General features: G+C 41.3%; 1 protein-coding gene across 15 annotated transcripts in view; it reads left to right on the forward strand.

Annotated features, from left to right (window-relative positions):
- Nucleotides 1–26,033, forward strand: part of RIMKLB (ribosomal modification protein rimK like family member B) — a 103,620-nt gene that overhangs the window by 58,662 nt on the left and 18,925 nt on the right. For all 15 annotated transcript variants that reach the window (XR_010147750.1, XR_010147751.1, XM_016922651.4 and 12 more), the window contains 3 exon segments: nt 11,186–11,416; nt 13,279–13,365; nt 15,202–15,405. Coding sequence is in view for 13 of the 15 variants with exons in the window: in XM_016922651.4 (XP_016778140.1) it covers nt 11,186–11,416; nt 13,279–13,365; nt 15,202–15,405 (522 nt within the window). In the remaining 2 variants the exon portion in view is untranslated.

A 26,033-nucleotide genomic window follows, 5' to 3' on the forward strand; every position in this document is an offset into this window, starting at 1 on the left:
AAGGAGAGTAGAGAGTAAAGTTGTAGTTTTCTTATTGAGAATTACAGTGTTCATGGGGAATGGGTGGGAGGAGTGATACCCCCCGCCCCCCAGCCAAGCTAATTGGTGAGGGAAGCTCCAAGAAATTTCATTTATATAGATGGAAGATGTTACAAAAAGTGACTGGCATGTTACTTCTCAACTGGATAGTTTCTGAGTTAGTAGTTTTGTTGGAATAGTCCATTCCATCAGAACATTTAAGAGATCTTGGTAGTGTGTGTGTGGTAAGACAGGCAAGGACAGTTCCTTCTCTGTGAATTAGAGATCTACCACACAGCTTTGTCACATTTGAGGTTAACACTTAGGATTCTAGTATTGCTGGTGAGCTAGAAAAATGCCTTTTCATTCCACCATTCTGAAAGTCTTGCTTCTAGAAAAGACTTTTTTAAATTGATGATCTTAGTTTGGGCTGCTATAACAAATTACCATAGACTGGATAGCTTAAACAACAGAAATTGTTTCTGTTGTTCTGAAGAACAGTGTTCTGGAGGCTGGTAAGTTCGATATCAAGGTACTGGCAGATTTGTTTCTGATGAGGGCCCACTTCCTGGTTTGCAGATGGCCATCTTGCTGTGTCCTTACATGGAGAAGAGAGAGAGCACATGCACAAGAAAGCATGTGTGCAAGCTCTCATCTCTTCCTTTCTTTTTAAAAATTATTTTTCTTACAGAGATGAGTTCTCACTATGTTGCCCAGGCTGGTGTTGAACTCCTGGACTCAAGTGATCATCCCACCTTGGCCTCCCAAAGTGCTGGGATTACAGGTGTGTACCACCATGCAGGGCCATCTCTTTTCTTTTTTTGAGACAGGGCCTGTCACCCAGGCTGGTGTGCAATGATGCAATCACAGCTCAGCTGGAACCTCATAGGTGCAAGCTATCCTACTGCTTCAGCCTCCTGAGTAGCTGGGGCTATAGGCATATGCCATCATACTGGACTGATTTTTAAAAATTTTTTTGTAGAGACGAGGTCACACCATGTTGCTCAGGATGATCTTGAACTCCTTGGGCTCAAGCGACCCTCCTGCCTCGGCCTTCCAAAGTGGAATTACAGGTGTGAGCCACCACACTTGGCTTCTTGTCTCTTCTTATAAAGGCACTAATCCCATTGATGAGAGCGCTACCTCCTTGTGTCATCACATTGAGGGTTAGGATTTCAACACTTAACATTTTGGGGGACACAAACATTGAAATGATGACTGATGTATTTATATTTTCTCTTTTTTTCCCAGACAGGGTCTTGCTCTGTCACCCAGGCTGGGGTGTGGTGGCATAATCTCAGCTCACAGTAACCTCCGCCTCTTGGGTTCAAGAAGTTCTGCCTTAGCCTCCCCAGTAGCTGGGATTACAGACGCCCACCACTGCGTTTGGCTAATTTTTATATTTTTAGTAGAGGCAGGGTTTCACCATGTTGGCCAGGCTGGTCTCGGACTCCTCACCTCAAGTGGTCTGCCTGCCTCGTCCTCCCAAAGTGCTGGGATTATAGGTGTAAGCTACCACACCCAGCCATATTTGTATTTTCTAGTTTCTGAATTCTTTGATACGGTAAATAATAATACCAACATGGTGAATAACAACACATTCTATTTTGTGTCCCCTCTTTTAGAATACTTTTTTCCCCGATGGTCATTATAGACTTATTTTTTACAGTGTTTTTTATTTCAGTAGTTTTTGGAGAACAGGTGGTGTTTGGTTACATGGGTAAGTTCTTTAGTGGTGGTTTCTCAGATGGGTGCACCCATCATCCAAGCAGTGTACACTGTACCCAATGTGTAGTCTTTTATCCCTCACCTCTTCCCACTCTTCTCCCTGAGTCCCCAAAGTCCATTATATCATTCTTATGCCTTTGCGTCCTCATAGCGTAGCTCTCACTTGTGAGAACATACGATGTTTGACTTTTCTTTCCTGAATTACTTCACTTAAAATAATGGTCTCCAACTCCAGGAAGATGCTTTATTCTTTATTAATATTTTAAAGAGCATATGTCTCCTTTTGCTGTTTTCTCTACAATTGACATGCACTTAGAGAATGCTCATGGTTGTTTGACCTAACAGTGATAACTGAGCTACTCTTAAAAACAGGAGAACCCGACTGGATGTGTTAGCTCATGCCCATAATCCCAGCACTTTGAGAGGCTGAGGTGGGCGGATCACTTGAGGTCAGTTCAAGACCAGCCTGGCCAACATGGTGAAACCCCATCCCCTCTAAAAAATACAAAAATTAGCCAGGCGCGGTGGCTCACGCCTGTAATCCCAGCATTTTGGGAGACTGAGGCGGGCAAATCATGAGGTCAGGAGTTCGAGACCAGCCTGGCTGATATGGTGAAACTCCAGCTCTACTGAAAATACAAAAATTAGCTGTGTGTGGTAGTGTGTGCTGTAGTCCCAGCTACTTGGGAGGCTGGAGCAGAAGAATTGCTTGAACCGGGGAGAAGGAGGTTGCACTGAGCCGAGACTGAGCCACTGCACTCCAGCCTGGGCGACAGAGCGAGACTCTGTCAAAAAAATTTTTTTAAATAAAAAAATTAGCTAGGTGTGGTGGTGTGTGTCTATGGTCTTGGCAACTTGGGAGGCTGAGGCAGGAGATTCATTTGAGCCTGGGAGGCAGAGGTTGCAGTGAGCCGAGATCGCACCACTGCACTCCAGCCTGGGTGACAGAGCAAGACTCCATCTTAAAAAAAAAAAAAAGGAGAATCAGTTCTTCAATTTGAAGTATAACTTGATGGAAGGAAAAAATAAATCAATAAAATAGAAGAACCAGGAGGGAGCGGCGCACGGGTTAAAAAACTAACTGTTGGGGCTGGGTGCGGTGGCTCATGCCTGTAATCCCAGCACTTTGGGTGGTGACGCGGGTGGATCATGGGGTCAGGAGATCGAGACCAGCCTGGCTAACATGGTGAAAACCCCATCTCTACTAAAAATCCAAAAATTAGCCTGGCGTGATGGCGGGTGCCTGTAGTCCCAGCTACTTGGGAGGCTGAGGCAGGAGAATGGTGTGAACCCAGGAGGCAGAGCTTGCAGTGAGCCGAGATGGCGCCACTGCACTCCAGCCTGGGCGACAGAGCAAGACCAAAACTAACTATTGGGTACTGTGCTCACTCCCTGGGTGACAGGATCAGTTATACCCCAGACCTCAGCATCATGCAAATATACTCATGTAACAAACCTGCATGTGTACCCCCGAATCTAAAATAAAAGTTTAAATTATTAAAAAAGGAGAGCTTTTTTTTTTTGAGAGAGCCTTGCTCTTGTGCAATCTTGGCTCACTGCAACCTCCGCCTCCCAGGTTCAAGCAATTCTCGTGCCTCAGCTTCCCAAGTAGCTGTGGGATTACAGGCATGCGCCACCATGCCCACCTAATTTTGTATTTATAGTAGAGATGGGGTTTCACCATGTTGGCCAGGCTAGTCTCAAGCTCCTGACCTCATGATCCGCCCGCTTCAGCCTCCCAAAGTGTTGGGATTACAGGCATGAGCCACCATGCCCGGCTGGAGAGCCTTTTAATAACATTTGTTACACATTTAACATAAAAATCATTAATCATCTATAGTTTTAGCCTAAAAAGTAGAAGGGAAAGCATGTGGATTTTAATGCTTTTCATTTGACTATTCTGTGGTTTCTACTGCCATCCTAAAGAATGACACTGTCCCTTTCTACGCTACCTAGAGAGGGAGGGGTCCGTGTGGCCTTCTCATCGTAACTTACAGGGAAGTTTTCATGGTGTCTGGAACCTTTATGTCCTACAAAGAGCACATGGAGGAGGAGGATGTCCTCAAGTTCCTTGCAGCAGGAACCCACTTAGGGGGCACCACCCTTCACTTTCAGATGGAATATGTATCTATAAAAGAAAAAGTGATGGCATCTGCATCATCAATTTGAAGAGGACCTGGGAGAAGCTTCTACTGGCAGCTCCTTCTGTTGTTGCCATTGAAAACTGTATTGATGTCAGTGATATATCCTCTAGGAATGCTGGCTGGCAGCCTGTGCTGAAGTTTGCTACCGCCACTGGAGCCACTCCTGTTGCTGGCTGCTTGACTCTTGGAACCTTCACTAACCAAGTCCAGGCAGCCTTCCAGGAGCTGTGCCTTCTGATGGTTATTGATCCCAAGGCTGACCACCAACCTTTCACAGAGACATCTTAGTTAACCTGCCGACCATTACTCTGTGTAACAGATTCTCTGCACTGTGTGGACATTGGCATCCCATGCAGCAACAAGGGAGCTCTCTCAGGGGGTCCAATGTGGTAGATGTTGGCCCTGGGAAGTTCTGCAAACGCATGGCACCACCTCCTGTGAACACCCATGGTAGATTATGTCTGGTCTCTACTTCTGCAGAGATTCTGAAGAGATTGAAAAAGAAGAGCAGTCTGGGCACGGTGGCTCAGGCCTGGAATCCCAGTACTTTGGGAGGCCGAGGCGGGCGGATCACCTGAACTCAGGAGTTGGAGACCAGCCTGGCCAACATAGGGAAACCCTGTCTCTACTAAAAATACAAAAATTATCCGGGTGTGGTGATGCTCACCTGTAATCCCAGCTACTTGGGAGGCTGAGGCAAGAGAATTGTTTGCACCTGGAAGGCAGAGGTTACAGTGAGCTGAGATTGTGCCACTGCACTCTAGCCTGGGTGACAGAGCAAGAGTCTGTCTCAAAAAAAAAAAAAAAAAAAAAAATTCCGGAAGTCCTAAAAAATCATCTGGAACGCTCAAGGATGGAATGAAAGTAAATATCAGTAAGGAAGGAGGCTGCCATTTATCTGTTCCTTGATTCCTGAGAAGAAAACCACTCGTACTTACTATTATTAAGAGTATAGCCAAACTCTGTCCACTAGTACTTACTATTATTAAGAGTATAGCCAAACTCTGCTTTCAAAAAACAGAATTTTCCCACTTAATTATGGGGAGGGAGAGATTGTTACCATTCAGATCAGAGCATGATCAGCCCTTAACAATGTCACTCTGCTTTGACAACAGCAGCAACCTTTTAATACACACAATACCTTTTATATCCTAATCAACAGGAACAAAGATTGCTTCCCCACCCCATTGCTGTTCGAGGGTTAACTTATTAACCTTATTGTTACGTTAGCACTTTATTATACACTGATCCGAAACTTATATCTAAAATATTTGTACCAAAATCTTAATTTCAGTATTAAGTCAACAAGCTAGATGAAAAATTTTTAAGTTGGGGTTTAAGATGTTTATTAAAAAGACAATATGTGTTAGAGGAAATGGGGTTGAAAACAAAGCACATTCAGTTGGAATACATGTTTTTACAATGAGAGTGGAATCGTGGGTAAAGTTCTTTGAACAATTATGTGCATCTGTTTACTAAATAACATGGGTCTAAGGGAAGAAACCATTCCTTTTATATCCATTTATAAGCTCTGCGTCAAAGGCATGAGTGATATTTGGTGAGTGCTCAAGAGATCAGTAGCTCATAAGGCAGAGTCCTAAGAGATGCCACTTTGACTTTTTGGCTCACATTCATCTTTCCAGCCTTGGATCACTTCTGTTTTCCTAGAATAACATCAGGTATTTGTTACAGGAGGCATTGAATTTCTTTCCATCCTCACTAATACCCCCATAGTACACTGTGCAGATCCAACTATACTTTGGGTAGAGCACTCCCATTTTCCGGTGGCAACAGATAGGCTGTTTATACTGGAGAGTGGAACAGTTTTTTGCTTTCTTTATCCCATTTTTAAAAAGGAGCAAAAGCTGTTTCCAGGTTAGCATAATGACAAGGTAATAATGGTTGAATTTTTTCTTGACAATTTACATTGTCTTTCTTCCTGATGACTCAAGCTTTTCTCAAAATTTAATCTTCTTGTTTTGTTTCTTTCATTTAATGGTTTTGATTGTTCTCTCCTGATTTTCTTATTTTTTATAATACTATTTAATAATTGTAGATTTTGCTAGTTTTTTAAACTTTATTTATTTATTTTGAGATGGAGTCTCGCTCTGTTGCTTAGGCTGGAGTGGAGTGGCAGTCTCTGCTCACTTCAACCTCTGCCTCCTAGGTTCAAGTGTACCTCCAGCCTCAGCCTCCCAAGTAGCTAGGATTACAGGTGTGTGCCACCATGTCTAATTTTTGCATTTTTAAAAATTCTTTCTTTTTTTATTATTGTACTTTAAGTTCTAGGGTACATGTGTACAACGTGCAGGTTTGTTACATAGGTATACGTGTGCCATGTTGGTTTGCTGCACCCATCAACTGGTCATTTACATTAGGTATTTCTCCTAATGCTATCCCTCCCCCAGCCCCTCACCTGCCAACGGGCCTGGTGTGTGATGTTCCCCACCCTGTGTCTGTGTGTTCTCATTGTTCAACTCCCACTTGTGAGTGAGAACATGCAGTGTTTGGTTTTCTGTCCTTGTGAAATTTTTGTATTTTTAGTAGAGACGGGTTTTGCCATGTTGGCCAACTGGTCTTGAACTCCTGACCTCAAGTGATTTGCCCACCTCAGCTTCCTAAAGTACTGGGATTACAGGCGTGAGCCACTGTGGCTGGCCTTGCTGGTTTGTTTTTTTAACTGATTTTTTTCCTTTAAGTTTTACTTTCTTCTCCTGGCTCTTATTGAGGTCCTAGGTGTCCCTTTTTTACTTTCATATTTTCAACTTATATATTCCTATTTCTTTAGCTGTTCTCAGGCTGATTCCCATAAGTTTTTTTTTTGAGATGGTGTTTCACTCTTGTTGCCCAGGCTGGAATGCAATGGCAGGATCTTGGCTCACCACAACCTCCGCCTCCCTGGTTCAAGCAGTTCTTCCACCTCAGCTTCCCAAGTAGCTGGGATTTTATGCATGAGCCACCATGCCCGGCTAATTTTGTATTTTTAGTAAAGATGGGGTTTCTCCATGTTGGTCAGGCTGGTCTTGAACTCCTGACCTCAGGTAATCCACCCTCCTCAGCCTCCCAAAGTGCTAGGATTACAGGCGTGAGCCACTGCACCCAGCCTTTTTTTTTTTTTTTTTTTTAACACAGAATTTCACTCTGTCGCCGAGGCTGGAGTGCAGTGGCTCCATCTCAGCTCACTGCAACCTCTGCCTCGTAGGTACAAGTGATTCTCCTGCCTCCTCCTCTCAAGTAGCTGGGATTACAGGCGCCTGCCACCATGCCTGGCTAATTGTTCTATTTTTAGTACAGACAGGGTTTCACCATGTTGGCCAGACTGGTTTTGAACTCCTGACCTCAGGTGATCCACCCACCTCGGCTTCCTAAAGTGCTGGGATTACAGGCGTGAGCCACTGAGCCTGACCCCATAAATTAATATTTAAACATAAATATACAGTTTTCACTCCACCAGTATGACTGTATACATATATGTATAGTTCCAGTCTACATTTCAAGTACAGTAATTCTACTTTAAAATCCTTATGTCATTACCAACGTCTTCCCTATCTAGATCCAAATCCAACATCTTCTGCCCCAAACCAGCTTCCCTTCTTAACATTCCCATTCTCTATATCCTTATCTCAAAATTTTGCATCCTCAAACTGGCGCCGAGGTTTTTTTCAATTTTTAGAATGCTCTTTAGATTTGCTTATCTAGGCAAGTCACTGCTAAAGCCTAAGAAATGATATCAAGGGCCGGGAGCTCATGCCTGTAATCCCAGCACTTTGGGAGGCTGAGGTGTGCAGATCACCTGAGGTCAGGAGTTTGAGACCAGCCTGGCCAACATGGTGAAACCCCATCTCTAAAAAATACAAACAAGTAGCCGGGCGTGGTGGTGCATGCCTGTGGTCCCAGCTACTTAGGAGGCTGAGGCAGGAGAATTGCTTGAACCCAGGAGGCAGAGGTTGCAGTGAGCCAAGATAGTGCCACTGCACTCCAGCCTGGGCGACAGAGTGAGACTCTGTCTCAAACAGAAAAAAAAAAGAAAAAGATATCAAGATGCTGGTAACAAATGATTGTGAGGAGAATGGTGTTAGCCACAGGCAAACCTCACATCTGCTGATGACCACATACCTACCCATGGGTGCTCCTGGAGAATAATTTCTACTTTTTTCACCTTCAAAAAACTTTTTTTTTCCCTTTTAGGGTCAGGGTCTTTGTCATCCAGGTTGATCATAGGTCACTGCAGTCTTAAACTCCTGGGCTCAAATTATCCTCCTACCTCAGCCTTCTGAGTAACTAGGGCTACAGACACACACAACCACACCTGGCTAATTTTTAAAGTTTTTTTGTAGAGACGTGGATCTCATGTTGCCTAGGCTAGTTTCGAATTCCTAATCTCAAGCAATCCTTTTCCCTCTGCTTCCCAAAGTGCTGGGATTACAGAGTAATCCACCAGGCCTGGCCAAAATTTTGTATAATTGTCATCTTGGTGGTGGATTCTCAAGATGGAATTCTGCTGGCAGAGGAGTATATGGAAAATGCTTCTAGTCCCTACTATACGTACAGGGGAAGAATTGAAAGATGGGATGGCATGGACTATCAGCAGGCAATATACAGCACAGACTCTCAGTTCTCCTAATCAGAACAGATATAAATTCTTTAGTTCAGAACATACGGCTTTGCATATTTGACACTTCACCTGACCAACCATATCTTTTACTGTACATCAATACCATCAATACAAATCGCAGAGAGACACACATATTGTTAACATTTTTGCCCCGTGATTTATGCTCTGCCTTACATTTGAATTGTCCTTTCTCTCTTTTTTTAAACACACACACCCCCGGCTCATGGTTTATGCCTTAATTTTGCCATTAGTTCTACCTCCCTGATTTTTCTTCCATCAGAACTATTACCATGTTTAAAAGTTAATACCATAAAAATTAATATACTGTCTGTCTCCCACTAGAAAGCTTCGAGAGCAAGGACCTTATCTTATTTATCAATCTATTTTGACCATATAGAAAAGAATCTGACACATAGTACTTAATATTTACTGGATGAATATCAATTATTAGTAAGGAATTGATCATATGGTGTATCTATAAAATGTAATTCCATTCAGCCCACCTAAAGTAATGAAGCTATATATACTCTGATACAGAAAGATGTCTCTGGTACAATTTTTTTTTTTTTTTTGAGACAGAGTCTCACTCTATTGTCCAGGCTGGAGTGCAGTGGCACAATCTCAGCTTACTGCAACCTCCGCCTCCCGAGTTGAAGCGATTCTCCAGCCTTAGCCTCCCGAGTAGCTGAGATTACAGGCATGCACCACCACACCTGGCTAATTTTTGTATTTTTAGTAGAGATGGGGTTTCACCATGTTGGCCAGGCTGGTCTCAAACTCCCAACCTCAGGTGATTCACCCGCCTCTGCCTCCCAAAGTGCTGGGATTACAGGTGTGAGCCACCACCCAGCCAATAACTTTAAGTGATTATATATCTATATATGTTTCTGTATACTTAGATGACAGTAGGGAAAATACATACTAATAACCGTAAGTACCTAGAATGTTGTATGGAAGGTGAATATGTTCTGTAGTTTTGTGTTTGAATGTTTTAAACAACTATAGTAGTCTTCCCTAGCCACAGTTTTGCTTCCCATGGTTTTGCATTCTGCAGTTTTCAGTTACCCATGGTACAGTACAATAAGATTTTGAGAGAAAAGGACCACATTTACATAACTCTTATTACAGTAATTGTTATAATTGTCCAGTTTTACTAGTTATTATTTCTTACTGTGCCTAATTTATAAATTAAACTTTATCACAGGTATGTGTGTATAGGAAAAAAAACAGTATATATAGTTCTTACAGTTTAGGCTTTTCACAGTTCCAAGCATCCATTGAGGGTTTTGAAACATCCCCCACAGACAAGGTGGGATTATTTGTGTGTGTGTGTGTGTGTGTGTGTGTGTGTGTGTGTGCGCATATATATATATATTATATATATATACACAAAAAAATTTATATTCATACACACAATTTCTATATTTTATATATATATATAATTTTTTTAAAAATGAAAATAGGGTTTAAGAAGAAACTCGGGGCGGCCGTGGTGGCTCATGCCTGTAAGCATTTTGGGAGGCCGAGGCAGGCAGATCACGATGTCAGAAGTTTAAGACCATCCTGGCCAACATGGTAAAACTCCATCTCTAATAAAAATACAAAAAAATTTGCCAGGCATGGTGGCGGACGCCTATAGTCCCAGCCACTCCGGAGGCTGAGGCAGGAGAATTGCTTGAACCCAGGAAGCAGAGGTTGCAGTGAGCTGAGACCATGCCACTGCACTCCAGCCTGGGTGACAGTGAGCCTTTGTCTCAAAAAAAGAAGCAACTCATATAAATACCTTGTTTGTGTATTATTTGGGGTCTTCCTAAATAGAATGGTATTGGATAAATGTTCAAGAAACATTTATTTTAAAAAATTATTTTCTTTTTTCATTATAGAGGCATATGTTCTCACTTTTTAAAAAACATACAAAACATAATATAGATTGAGAATTGCATAGGGCACAATATTAAACTTTTCTCTTCAACCTTTTTCCTGTCTTGACACCCAGTCATATTCAGAGGAAGCCAGTTTAAATTGTTAAACCACTTAAGATTTTTTTTTTTTTTTTGAGTCTCTCTGTGTCACCAGGCTGGAGTGCAGTGGCACGATCTCTGGTCACTGCAACCTCCACCTCCCTGGTTCAAGTGATTCTCCTGCCTCAGCCTCCCGAGTAGCTGGGATTAGAGGTGCCTGCCACCACACCCAGTTAGTTTTTGTATTTTTAGTAGAGTTGGGGTTTCACCATGTTGGCCAGGATGGCCTTGATCTCTTGACCTCGTGATCCACCCACCTTGGCATCCCAAAGTGTTGGGATTACGGCATGAGCCACTGCACCCGGCCCACTTAGGTATTCTTTATGTGTATGCACAAATAAAACTTTTTCTCAGATTTGCCCTTTAAAATAAAAACTCAGCATTATGTATCTGGGCATTTGTTCATCTCTGAACATATATGTTTATGACATTCTTTTTAATGGCTATGTGGTAATTCATTGTAGTGATGTGTACTATAATTTCTTTAATCAGATTTTTCTAATTAAATTTTCTTTTTTCTTAGGAGTATCTCTATCCCAATTTAATATTAACAAAATAGTACATTTCATTTTGTGATCCAAACTTTGGCGTATTACTATTCCTCTATTTTGTTGTATATTTCCCTCTAATGGTTTTGGTCTTGTATTTATATATTTCAGGTCTGCGGATCAATGGAGAGCTAATCACTGCCTACCCACAAGTGGTGGTAGTCAGAGTACCAACCCCTTGGGTGCAAAGTGATAGTGACATCACTGTTTTGCGCCATCTAGAGAAGATGGGATGTCGGTTAATGAACCGACCTCAAGCCATCCTGAACTGCGTTAATAAGTTCTGGACATTTCAAGAGTTGGCTGGCCATGGTGTTCCTCTGCCAGATACTTTCTCTTATGGTGAGCCTACTAAAGAGCATACATAGCCTGAATATTAACCACTGATAGTTTAATAGGATAAATTTACAGACATGAAAGAACACCTTATAGAAGTGTCTTTCAGTTTTAACACACTGGACAGGATAATTATAAATTATATCTTAAGATTTGTCTCATATTATGGGGGAAAATAGGGTTAGAAAACTTTTTCTGTAAAGGGCAAGATTATAAGTATTTTAGGTTTTACAAGCCATAAGTTCTCTGGTAACCCTCCGTAATGCTGTTGTAGCATGAAAGCTGTTATAGACAATGCTTAAACAAATGAGTAGCTTTGTTCCGATGAAACTTTATTATTATAAAAACAGCCGATAGGTCAAATTTGACCTGCAGGCCTTAGTTTGCCAACCTCTGTGGTAAAAGATAATTCTAATTTTATGACATTAGTTTTTCATTTTCTTCAGTACCATTTTGATAAATATTTTAATGTTTTTAAAGAAAGTAACACTTTAGTAGGTGTAGCAATGCTTTCGAACTTCTGGTAAAAGGGTTTTTTTTTTTAAAAGATCAATCTGTGGTAGATTAATACTCATGTAAAATATAATAAAATGATCACAGCAGTGCCAGATTGCTATAAAAGCTTCTGCTGCCTACCCTTTTTGTATTTATCTGACCACATAACAGTAGTGAACAAGTCCTATACAGGCATAGGTTACAGGACCACATTCTGAGTAGCACTGCTTTAAACAATATTTTGCTAATGTATTTCCTGCCTTTAATTCTCTTGTTTGGAAAAGATCAAACTTAAATCAGTGCAGAGTTTTCCATAAAGGTATTTCTCCAAATAAATATCCAGTAGAGTGCTTGGAGATTTCATGAGGCTTTACAAAAGAACCCTTGTCCTCTCCTTATTGTTAATATTTTTTAAAAAAGGAACTCTTCCCCCTCAACCCCCACCAAGCCTGTATGGCATGTGTGGACGCAGTTTCTGTTTTTAGCAATTGCATAAGAAGAGACAGAATTAATATAAGTTGAGAATTCTGTGTTTTTAGTGCTTTGGGGATATTAATAGTTTATAACATGATTGTACAATTTTGATATTATGAGAATGGAAAGAAGGAAAAAAAGGTTAACCAAATTAACAAGTATTACCTTTGTTCTGTTGATGAAGGATTAAAATTTGGTGACCAAGTCATAATTTTGCAATGCTACAAATTTCTCGTATTTCACTTGTTTAATGGACTTTTTCCTGTCTCAGCTTTTCTCTCTAATCATGCTGATTTTTGTAGCTACAATCTGTTTTTGCTCTAATCTTGTTATTGTATCATTTGTTTTTGGGCAATAAAAAGAATAAGAAAGGAGACTTAACCCAGGATGCTTAGTTACCCTAGTGTAGAAAGAACTCTGATTAGTAATGGAGATAAGAAAAATTGGTGTGTGTGTGTTTGTTGATAATAAAAAGAGAGTGTGTCAATGTGTGCAGCATCTCTTCAACCTTGGATAGATCTTAACCAACTCATTCTTCAGTTCCTTAATCCAAGCAGGGAATTGAATATATTAAAGTAAATCTTGGGGCTTCTGTTATTTGTGTGGGAGAATAATAAGGATAAAAACATGAGAAATGGCATAGAATTAGGAAACTCTTTAGCTGAAAGATACTTAAGTTAGATATCAGAATATGTATAGATTAAGAGAGCTATTATTTGTTTTAAACTGATATTCTGTTATATTTTCAACTTAAACATACTTTCTCCAAGAAAAAAAGATAGCCATCAGGCTCTTACCTTCAACTTCCTTGTGCTGTTGGTTGTCTTTAGTGTTGATAAAATTGATCACAAAATACTTCTGCTGCTGTTTGTCTTAAATTTTTGTATTGCTCAAACCAGGTGGCCACGAAAATTTTGCTAAAATGATTGATGAAGCTGAAGTACTGGAGTTCCCAATGGTAGTAAAGAATACGCGGGGTCATAGAGGTATGTATGAGTTGTTGGTAAGGTATATAGTTTTGAAACTATTCTTGCTTATTAATATGAGTGACTTTGAAGAATAGTTAGAGGGAAATTGTTAGATGCATAATACCTCAGACTTACAGAAGGCTACTATGAGTTGTTCAGTTTGGCTAAAAGCTATTTGTTTACTGGTTACCTAGAGATTTTAACATACATACTTAGACTGAGTCTCAAGTTAATGTCTGTATCTTCCTCAATAATGTAAAGACCGCCCGTAATCCCAGCACTTTGGGAGGCTAAGGCAGGCGGATCGCCTGAGGTCAGGAGTTCAAGACCAGCTGGCCAATGTGGTGAAACCTCGCCTCAACTAAAAATACAAAAATTAGCCAGATGTGGTGGCATACGCCTGTAATCCCAACTACTCGGGAGGCTGAGGGAAGAGAATTGCTTGAACCCGGGAGGCGGAGGTTGCAGTGAGCCGAGATCACACCACTGCACTCCAACCTGGGCGATAGAGCCAGACTGTGTCTAAAAAAAGGCAAAGAAACAATAAGACCTTAGATCACTAACTCCAGTCATTGCCCTCTAAAGATATATAGTTTGAAGACTTAAATGCATAAGGTAAAACTATAACACTTTACAAGATGGCATATGAAAATATCTTAATGACTTTGAATTAAGGTAGTTTAGGTAGTTTGTTGTTGTTGTTGTTTGTTTTTTGTGTTTTTTTTGAGATGGAGTTTTGCTCTTGTTGCCCAGGCTGGAGTGCAGTGGCGTGATTTCAGCTCACTGCAACCTCTGTCTCCCAGATTCAAGCGATTCTCCTGCCTCAGCCTCCCAAGTAGCTGGAATTACAGGCATCCGCCACCACGCCCAGCTACTTTGTTTTTTGTATTTTTAGTAGAGACGGGGTTTCACCATGTTGGCCAGGCTGGTCTCGAACTCCTGACCTCTGGTGATCCACCCGCCTCGGCCTCCCCAAGTGTTGGTATTACAGGTGTGAGCCACTGCGCCCAGCCTAAGGTAGAATTTTAAGGCATAAAATGATACATCAGTCTGAGTACAGTGACATATTTTGTGTTTCGGCAGGGATGGCTGGATCAGAGTTCAACTGGAACTATTGACTGGATTCTTTATATTTGGCTTCTCCAGTAGAGCAGCCTAGAGTCTCAGGCCTCCGGCAGTGAATGCTAAAGTGAACAAAGAATCTGTATGACCTTTTATGGTCTACCCTTATAAGTCATAATAGAATTACTTCTGCTATATTCTCTTGTTTGGAGCAATCACAAGCCCTCCTAGATTCAGCCAGAAGTGACATAGATTCAGTATCCCTCCTTTCCCCTCCCCACCATGGGAAGAATTTAGAACCATATATCAAAAACAGCCACTTCCATTGGCACAAAAATAGACAAATAGAGCAGTGGAACAGGCTAGAGAATTCAGAAATAAATTGAGGTAACATACTGCTATATTACTATATCCTAATATCGTATATCAATGTATTGTATAATAATATATCACACATGTTTTAATTCAGAGATAAAAAGTTTTGCTAGTGAATAAGGTTTCATTATTGGCTAACCTGGAGAAGTACAAATCTAGACCCCTGCCTCAGCATATATCAAAATAAATTTTAGTTTGTCATGAAAGAGTTTAGAGAGTAGTAAAAGGAGACTATTTACCTTGTCTTTATATATTTTTGTATTATTTCACTGTTAAAACAGTTCTAACAAGGAAAACTTAAAAAAAAATGTAATTGGTTCTGAAATAGCAGATTGTGATACAAGAAGATTCAGATAATAGGTATCATCTGCCCACAATTGATAACTTAACATGTATTTTTATTCTTTTCAATCATAGGTAAAGCTGTTTTCTTGGCTCGAGATAAGCACCATTTGGCTGATCTAAGCCATCTTATTCGCCATGAAGCGCCATACCTGTTCCAGAAGTATGTTAAAGAGTCTCATGGACGGGATGTACGTGTCATTGTCGTGGGAGGCCGTGTGGTTGGCACCATGTTACGTTGTTCAACAGATGGGAGAATGCAAAGCAACTGCTCATTAGGTAAAAATAATGCAATTATCTTTCTAGTATATAAAGTAACATTTATAACTGTCCAGTGAGTATTCATATGTGTGTAACTCTAGACCTTCTTAATAAGTTGAAAAATGTATTTCCTTTTACATGTAAATACGATTTTTACACATGCCATCAATGTAATTAAACTCTTGAGTTATTTTTCTAGTAATATAATTCTGTTTCACTGAATCATATTAAATCTGCCTTCACCCATTCTCAATTTGTAACCCAATTTACACATGTATTGGTTATCTGACAAAAGTTAAGAGATTCCCTTTTTGGTGATGTACTTATTTTGTATATAATTGGAGTTCCTATAAGATGTCATAACCCATTTTACCCATTGGTCCAAACAAGATTGCTGATTTTGATTTTCTTAAATATGTATTTTCTCAGATCTCTTATTGTTAGGTACATCAGAGCTTAGGCTTTGGGTTTTTATCCTCCTCTTCTCTGTTTATATCACTTCCTTAGTAATCTTGTACAGCTCATGACTTTAAATACCATTTGTTATGTTTATTATTTCCAAATTTCTATCTCCAATTTAGGCTTTTTTCCCTGCTCCACCTCCAGGTTTATATAAGGAATTGCTTACTCAGTATCTCCAAAACTGAACTCCTTACAATGTGTTCTACCTGTAGTTATCTCCTTATCATTTTATTCTTATATATGTATATATGTATGTATGTATGAGTGAGTGAATGATGGGGTCTTGCCTGTCTCCCAGGCTGGAGTGCAGTGGCAGGATCACAGCTCACTGCAGCCTCAACCTCCCAGGCTCAAGCGATCCTCCTGCCTCAGCCTCCTAAGTAGCCGAGACCACAGGCACATGCCACTATGCCCGTCTAATTATTTTATTTTTTGAAACGAGCCTCACTCTGTCACCCAGGCTGGAATGCAGTGGTGCAATCTCAGCTCACTGCAACCTCCACCTCATGAGTTCAAGTGATTCTCCTGCCTTAGCCTCCTGAGTAGCTGGGACTACAGGCACCTGCCACCATGCCCAGCTAATTTTTTTATTTTTAGTAAAGACGGAGTTTCACCATGTTGGCCAGGCTGGTCTCAAACCTCTGACCTAGGTGATATGCCTGCCTCGGCCTCCCAGAATGCTGGGATTACAGGCATGAGCCACCACACCCGGCGCCGGGCTAATTTTTTTTAATTTTTTTTGGTAGAGATAGGGTCTCCCTATGTTGCTCACGCTGGTTTCAAACTCCTGGGCTCAAGTAATCCTCCTGCGTTGGCCTTCTAAACTTGTGGGATTATAGATGAGAACCACCACATCCAGCCTCTCTCTATTGCTTAATGACAGCTCTGTTTTTCTGATTTAGACCCAAATCCTTAGAGGCATCCTGGTCCCTCTCTTTTCTTATACCTCATATTCAAATTGTCAGGAACCCCTTGAAATCTCTACTCAGAATGTTTCCAAATCTGACCATTTTTTACCATCTGCACTCCTAATACCATCTTCTCTTATTTGGATTACCTACAGTAGCCCCTTAAGGGGTCTTCTTGCTTCTACCCTTCCCTCCTAATCTCTTCCTAACACCGCAGTGATATGACGGATGCTTTTACATTGCAAGTCAAATCAGCCTTTGCTCAAAATCCTCCAATAGGGCCGGGCACAATGGCTCACACTGGTAATCCCAACACTTTGGGAGGCTGAGGCAGGAAGATCATCCTGAGCTCAAGGTTCAAAACCGGCCTGGGCAATCGAGGGAGAGACCCTGTCTCTACAAAATATAAAAATAAATTAGCTGGGGCCAAGCTTGGTGGCCCAAACCTGGAATTCCAGCACTTTCGTAGGCCAAGGTCGATGGATCACTTGAGGCCAGGAGTTCAAGACTAGCCTGGCTAACATGGTGAAACCCCATCTCTACTAAAAATATAAAGTTGGCCAGGTGCAGTGGCACATTCCTGTTTAGTCCCGGCTACTCTGGAGGCCGAGGCATGAGAATCTCTTGAACCAGGAGACAGAGGTTGCAGTGAGTCAAGATTGCACCACTGCACTCCAGCCTGGGCAACAGAGTGAGACTCTGCCTCAAAAAAAAAAAAAAAAATTAGCTGGGCATCATGGCATGCACCTGTGGTCCCAGCTGCTCAGGAAGCTAAGGCAGAAAGATTGCTTGAGCCTGAGCGGTCAAGGCTGCAGTGAACCATGATCGTACCACTGCACTCCAGCCTGTCTCAAAAACAAAAATAAAAAAAATTCCTCCAATAGCTCCCCAGTTTCATTCCCAGAAAAATTTTAAGTTCTTGCCCTGGCTACCAGGCCCCAGATTCTTACTTATCTCTCTGAGATCTATAATCACATGGATGAATCTCAAAAACATAATGTTCATTTAAAAAGGCAAGTCAAAGAAGAGAATACATGTATTGCATTTATATAAAATTTAAATATATGCAAAACTAAACAATGCAGTGTTGGGAATACAAACATTTAGTAAAACTAAAGAAAAGGCAATATATTGATAAGTATGAAATTCAATATGGTGGCTTATTCAGAATACATGATAGAGTAAGAACACAGTGAAGATTTGAAAGATACTGGTTATATTAATTTTACTTTCTACTTTTTTTTTTTTTTTTTTTCTGATGGAGTCTTGCTCTGCCACCCAGGCTGAAATACAGTGGTGTGATCTCAGCTCACTGCAACCTCTGCCTCCCAGGTTCAAGCAATTCTCGTGCCTCAGCCTCCTGAGTAACTGGGACTACAGGTGTGCACCCCCATGCTGGGCTAATTTTTATATTTTTAGTAGAGGTGGGGTTTCACCATGTTGACCAGGCTGGTCTTGAACTCCTGGCCTCAAGTGATCAGCCTCCCAAATTGCTGGAAGCCACCAGGTGTGAGCCACCGTGCCCAGCCTACTTTCTATTCTTGAAAAAGACTTCTGCCTCCTTGAATTAGCTCTTCATGTCTCATTTTAATTTTTCATTATAACACGTCCTGCTGACTAGCTAGAAGAGAGCTAAATGGCATCTTTTCTTTTATGAGTCACTTTTACTTTACTACATTGAGATTTAATTAATAGTTACTCTTCATAGTTCAGGCAAAAGGAACTTTAGAAAGTAACTTAGTTTTATATTAAGAAGTATACTTTTTTCATTAAGTTTGTTTTGAGGTCGGGTGCTGTGGCTCAGTCCTGTAGTCCCCCACCCAACACTTTGGGATGCCGAGGCAAGAGAATGGCTTGAGCCCTGAGGTTTGAGACCAGCCTGAACAATGTAGAGAGACCCCATCTCTATAAAAAATTAATTAATTAAATAAGCCAGACGTGGTGATTCACACCTCTGGTCCCAGCTACTTGGGAGGCTACATTCTGGCCTGGGTGACACAGCAAGACCCTGTCTCAAAAAAAAAAAAAAAAAAAAAAGTTGTTTTGAGATCAGTGAGGCTTACAAAAAGGTATAAAGGATTCCTTTGCACCCATTAACCAGCTTTAGAAATAAGTTGTCAATATAGTTATCTGTTTACTCTCTCTGATCATTTTCTTCTCTCTTCCCCACATCCTGAACTTGGTATTTATCTTTCCTATAATGTACTTTTAGTTCTTCTGTCTGTATTCCTAAACTAGTTATTATTTTATGTTATAAAACTTCATCCTTAGATACATCGTCGAGAGTATTTCTGGGTTAGCCCATTCACCCAGAAGTGGGATTTCTGTGTTGTAGTGTATTACAATAACTTCAGCTCTACTAGATATTGCCAAATGATTCTCCAAAGTGAGCATACTACCTTAGAATTTCTCCTCATTGAATACTGTTTCTTATAGTGCCAACTTCTTGCCAACCTGTAAGGTCGGTAGACATTAAACCTGCCAAAATAATGTGAACTTTTGTCTTTTTTTTTTTTTTCCTTTTTCTGGAGAATGGGGTCTCGCTATATTGCCCAGGCAGGTCTCGAACTCCTGGGCTCAAGCTATCCTCCTGCCTCTTGCCTCCCTGAGAACTGGGATTACAGGCGTGAGCCACCGCGCCCGGCCTGTCATGTCATTATTTTAATTTATCTCTCACTGTTGAGATTATGCATCTGTTCACTTTTTTTTAGTGCCTATTCTGGTATCTCATCTATGAATTGCCTGTTCAGGTCCTTTGTGTCCTTTTTTAATCGAGATTTTTTTTTCCTTTTTTGTATTGATCTGCGGGCTCTTTTTCTTTTTTTCCCTTATAAAAATATCTTATTTTTTATCGAGATGAAGTCTCGCTATGTTACCCAGGCTAGTCTTGAACTCTTAGCCTCAAGTGATCCTCCCATCTCAGCCTCCCAGAGTCCAGTGATTACAGGTGTGAGCCACTGCACCTGACCAGATTTATCTAATCTGACTTCAAATTCTTCTGTCAGTTATATGAATTGTAAGTACAGTATTCATCCCAGTCTGTGGTATTTCTTCTTTTTTTTTTTTGATTATAGATTTTGATGGACAAAAATTGTCACTTTTAATGTCAAGCATATTCATCTATTTCTTTATATTCTCTACTATTTTTAAATTGAAGAAATTCTTCTCCACCCTTTGGTCATGTTCAGTTCTTGAATAGTCTTCTAAAAGCTTTTCTGTGTTTAGGACTTTAATCTACCTGAAATTGATTTTGCTGTTCAGCATGATGAAAGAGATCCTGTTTTCTTTTTTCGAAATGAGTAACTGGTTGTCTGAACACTACTTATTGAATAGTCTGTTTATTACTACTTTGTAACGTGTTTAATTTCCATATGTGCATTGGTCTATTGCAAGGTCCCTTAGTCTATTGTATCGTGCTTTTTATGTATGAATACCAGTCTTTATTCTTTTGGTACTATGGGTAGATATCTGATAGAGCAAGAGCCTCTCTACCTTGTTTGCCAGAATTGAATTGCAATTTGTATTCAGTGTTTTACTATTGTGAGCAATAATACTATAAACATCCTTGTGAATATGCTTTGCTTTATATACTGGTGCTTTTGTCTTGATAAGTCTCATCAAGATTGGAATTAATGGAACAAAATACATATTTAAAAAAATGTATGGCCAGGCACAGTGGCTCATGCTGTAATCCCAGCACTTTGGGAGGCTGAGGTGGGAGGATCACTTGAGGTCAGGAGTTTGAGACCAAAGGGCAACATGGTGAAACCCCATCTCTACTAAAAATACAAAAATTAGCTGGGCATGGTGGCAGCCACCTGTAGTCCCAGCTACTCAGGAGGCTGAGACAGGAGAATCACTTGAACCTGGGAGGTGGAGGTTGCAGTGAGCCAAGGTCGTGTCACTGCACTTCAGCCTGGGCAACAGAGCAAGACTCCGTCTCTAAATAATCAATCAGATTACTTTTTAAAAAGCCCATAACTTTTTGCATTTCAGCTTGCAATTTTTTTTCCAATCAGATGAGAATTAATTGCTATCTTATGGCTATTTTAATTTGTATTTTTCTCACCATGAACGATGAGAGAATCTTTTCATAGTTTATTTGGTCATTTGTATTTACTTGTTTATGTATTGCTCTTCATTATATTTGCTTAGTTTTAAATTGGGCAGTTTTGTCTTTTGCATAGCATTTCTGACCAACGACTACTAAATGCTAATATGTCCGCCCCAGATCTCAAACAAGCAGAAATGCCACCATACAATTTCCAGATTCTCCCCAGTTGAGAACCACTGCTTTAGAACCTCCAATATAGTGTTAAGCAATAAGGATTGCAGTGATTTCTGTCTAGTTTCTGATTTCCACTGAAATAGGTTTAGTGTTTTGCTATTTAGGATACTGTATTTAAGGAGATTGATTCTATTAGAGATTCTATTAGAGTGTTTAGGAGGGATGATTGTCAGATTTTATCCTGTGCCATCTTGGCATCTTTATTTTTTATTTTTATTATACTTTAAGTTCTAAGGTACATGTGCACAATGTGCAGGTTTGTTACATATGCATACATGTGCCATGTTGGTGTGCTGCACCCATTAACTCGTCATTTACATTAGGTATATCTCCTAATGCTATCCCTCCCCCTTCCCCTACCCCACAACAGGCTCCCATGTGTGATGATCCCCTTCCTGTGTCCAAGTGTTCTCATTGTTCAATTCCCACCTATGAGTAAGAACATGCGGTGTTTGGTTTTTGTCCTTGTGATAGTTTGCTGAGAATGATGGTTTCCAGTTTCATCCACGTCCCTACAAAGGACATGAACTCATCCTTTTTTATGGCTACATAGTATTCCATGGTGTATATGTGCCACATTTTCTTAATCCAGTCTATCATTGATGGACATTTGGGTTGGTTCCAAGTCTTTGCTATTGTGAATAGTGCCACAATAAACATACGTGTACATGTGTCTTTATAGCAGCAGCATTTATAATCCTTCGGGTACATAACCCAGTAATGGGATGGCTGGGTCAAGTGGTATTTCTAGTTATAGGTCCCTGAGGAATTGCCACACTGTCTTCCACAATGGTTGAACTACTTTACAGTCTCACCAACAGTGTAAAAGCATTCCTATTTCTCCACATCCTCTCCAGCACCTGTTGTTTCCTGACTTTTTAATGATCGCCATTCTAACTGGTGTGAGATGGTATCTTATTGTGGTTATTGATTTGCATTTCTCTGATGGCCAGTGATGATGAGCATTTTTTCATGTGTCTGTTGGCTGCATAAATGACTTCTTTTGAGAATTGTCTGTTCATATCCTTCGCCCACTTGTTGATAGGGTTGTTTTTTTCTTGTAAATTTGTTTGAGTTCTTTGTAGATTCTGGATGTTAGCCCTTTGTCAGATGAGTAGATTGCAAAAATTTTCACCCATTCTGTAGGTTGCCTGTTCACTCTGATGGTAGTTTCTTTTGCTGTGCCATCTTGGCATCTTTAATTTAGGACCAGAAAGGTTCACAGCTCAGTTTTATTTAGCTATCCTAATAAGGATCCTTAAGACCTTTAATTTCTTGGTGTGATGGATTATGTTGATACATTTTAGATTAAAAATAATTTTTCTGGCTGGGTGCAGTGGCTTATTCCTGTAATCCCAGCACTTTGGGAGGCCAGGGTGGGCCTTGAGCTCGGGAGTTTGAGAGCAGCCTGGGCAACATGGCTAAACTCTATCTCTACAAAAAATACAAAAATTAGCTTGGCATGCTGGCACATGCCTGTAAACCCAGTTAACTCAGGTGGTTGAGACAAGAGGGTGAGGGGGAGATAGCAAAAAAAAAAAGAATTTGTTTTTCCAAATTGCCCTTTGCATTTTAAAAATAAACCTTCTTTGGATAGCTTAACTGTTCTTTCAAAAATTACCGAATTTGTTTTTTTCATATTTTATTTAGATCTTTTTTTGTTTCAGTTGCAAGATTTAATAGAGCGAAAACAGAGCTCCCATAAAATGGGAGGGGACCCAAAGGGGGTTGTCGCTCCCTGCTCAAATGCCTGGGGTTTATATACCGATCATTGCCCCTCCCCCTGTGCTCTTCAGGCGATATATGATTTGACTATTTCTTTACCCCCTGCTTTAGCCTAATTTGTATTTTAGTGAGCCCTATTTACTACCTGATTGGTCGGGGGTGAGCTGAGTTACAAGCCCCGTGTTTAAAGGTGAGTGCAGTCACCTTTCCCAGCTAGGCTTAGGAATTCTTAGTTGGCCTAGGAAATCCAGCTAGTCCTGTCTGTCAGTCCCCCCTCTCAACAGGAAAACCCAAGTGCTGTTTGGGAGGTTGGCTGACGACTGCTTTTAACTGCTTCCTGCTGAATTGGGGTATAGTAGGGGTCGTGCAGTCGAGATTTCCTCGGGAAGGGTGCCTTCGATGTCATTAACATCGGAGCATGGGCTAGCAGGCCGGTCCAGGGGTCTGCGGTAGATCTTAGTCATGGACTGCATCTGGGGCCCCATTTGAAGAACCATTTGTAGTTTTATAGCTTTGATTCTAGAAGAGACAAACTTAACAAGGAGGTTAAAGACACAGGAATTGAAATGTATGACCTGAAGTGCAGGGGCATATGGGTGTGGGTGGTGAAAGTGGGGTTTCCTTTAGAAAAACTACAATGGGGCGTCAATATTTCTGGGAAGCCGCATTCTCCATAGAAGCTCTTGGTAAAGGGAGCTACTGGTAGTAGAGCGGCAAGGAGGAGGTGCAGTGAGAGTGAAAGGTTTGGTGAAGGGTTTTAAGTAACTACCATTGGTTGGCTGCAGGCAAAAGTATTTTTCCTTCTTTGGTGGCCAGCCATCCTGAGGGGAGGAAACTACGTCCTCGTGAGGTTCCCCATTCTATTTCTTCTTCTGAGTACTGGGGCTTGGTTTCCCGGAGGGGATTACCCCATGCTAGGGTCCTTCTATAAGCATTTCTAATGGAGGGTCCTGCCTTGCGGCTCTTTTGGCTTCAGTGTCCTCTTGGTGGTTCCCTTCTACTTCCCTTTCCTGTTCTTTCTGATGACCCCGGCAGTTTAAGACTGCCACCTCTTTAGGTTTCTGTACAGCCAAGAATAATCTCCTAATGGCTTCCTGATGTTTGATAGGTGTTCCTTGGAAGTTAGGAATTCCCTTTCTCTCCATATTGCTGTGTGGTCATGGAGGACTAGATAAGCATATTAGAGTCTGTATATATATTTACCCTTTTTCCTTCTAATTCTAGTGCCTGAATGAGGTCTGTTAGTTCTGCCAGCTGAGCGCTAGTTCCTGGAATGAGGGGGTTACTTTGAAGTATTCCATTATCACTGAGCACTGCGTACCCTGCTTTTCGAAGTCCTTTTTCTACAAAGGAACTTCCATCAGTATACAAGTTGAGGTCGGGATCAGTCAAGGGAACCTCTAGAAGGTCCCCTTAAGCGGCATAGGTGTGAGCAATCACCTGTTGACAGTTATGTTCTTTTTTTTATTGTCTGGAAGAAATGTGGCTGGATTAAGAGTTGCACAAGTGCACAGTTGCAGCACTGGCTCTTTAATAGAGCCTGATATTTAAGCAAATGGTTGTCTGACAGCCACAAGTCTCTTTTAGCAGTGAGTATGCTGTTTACATTATGAGATATCCACACAGTAAGATCTCTTCCCTGTATTATTTTAACTGCTTCAGATCCTAAGACTGCTACTGCTGCCACTGCCCATAAACAATGAGGCTAACCCTTTGCCACTACATCAGTTTCCTTACTCAGGTATGCCACAGGTTGCAAGCTGGTCCCTCAGACCTGTGTAAGGACTCCTAGAGCTATTCCTGTTTTTTTCTGTTACATGTAAAGAAAAGTCTTGGCCTGTTGGCAAGCTTAACACTGGGGCTTGGGTTAGGGCCTTCTTTAGGGCCTGGAAAGCTGCTTTTGCTTTAGGCGTACATCTGACTAAATAGGTATTGGCTTTCTGAGTTTCCTTAATTAGTGTATATAATGGCCTGGCTATTTCGCCATACCTGGGAATCCATATTCAGCAGAAGCCTGTTATGCCAAGGAACCCTCTTAGTTGCTTTAGGGTTTTGGGATGAGGATAAGCCAATATAGGCTGGATACGTTCCTCGCTGAGTGCCTTGGTGCTTTTGGATAATTTTAGCCCTAAGTATTTAACCTGCTGTGAGCAGAGCTGAGCCTTTGGTTTGGAAACCTTGTAGCCACAAGTGGCGAGGAAGTTTAAAAGCGCTTGGGTGGCTTGATGACACAAGGTTTCTGAATGGGTGACTAAAAGTAAATTATCCACGTACCGAAGGACAAGAGTGTCCTTCAGTATGAGAACTGGCTCAAGTCTTGGGCTAATGCCTGGCCAAATAGACGGGGGCTATCCCTGAACCCTTGAGGTAAAACAGTCCAGGTGAGTTGAGACGTTGGGTTTGAAGGATCTTCAAAGGCAAACAAAAATTGACAGGATGTACAGGGATGCAGAAAAAGGCATCCTTAAGGTCCAGAACTGTAAACCACTCTGCTTCCTCTGGCATTTAGGAAAGCAGAGTATAAGGGTTAGGTACAGCTGGGTATAGAGGGACAACGGCCTCATTGATAATCCTGAGATCTTGCACTAACCTCCACTGTCCGTTGGGTTTCTGTACTCCTAAAATTGGAGTATTGTAGGGGCTACTGCATGATTTTACTAGGCCTTGGGCTTTAGGTCCTTAACAATCTTTTGGAGTCCTTGTTGGGCCTCGGGTCTAAGGGGGTACTGCCTTTGGCAGGGAAAGGAGGCGGAATCCTTTAACTTGAACGGGACAGGAATTCTTCGCTTGTCCATATTGTCCTTCTGTTGCCCAGACTTCAGGATTAATTCCTTCCTCAAGTAGGGGACAATAAACGGGTGTTCCTTGTCCTATATTCAGGTGTATAATGACCCTTGCTTTTGCTAGAATGTCTCTCCCTAACAAGGGAGTGGGGCTTTCAGGGATAATTAGAAAAGCATGTGAAAAGAGTAAAGTTCTCCAGTCACAATTTAGTGGCTGGGAGAAGTATCTAGTGACTGGCTGTCGTAGGACCCCTCGGATAGTGACAGATCTGGAGGACCGTTGTCCGGGACAGGAGAGTAAGACTGAGAAGGCTGTGCCAGTGTCCAGGAGACAGTTAACCTCCTGGCCCTCAATGGTCAAGCATACCCGGGGCTCTGTGAGGTCGATGGCATGGGCTGGCACTTGCCCCGGCCACCCTTAGTCCTGCTGCTGGATCATCTGGTTAGTGGCTTCTGACTCAGAGGACCTTCGTCCCCTGG

This window comes from Pan troglodytes, chromosome 10 (genome assembly GCF_028858775.2).
Source record: "Pan troglodytes isolate AG18354 chromosome 10, NHGRI_mPanTro3-v2.0_pri, whole genome shotgun sequence".
Lineage (NCBI taxonomy): Eukaryota > Metazoa > Chordata > Mammalia > Primates > Hominidae > Pan > Pan troglodytes.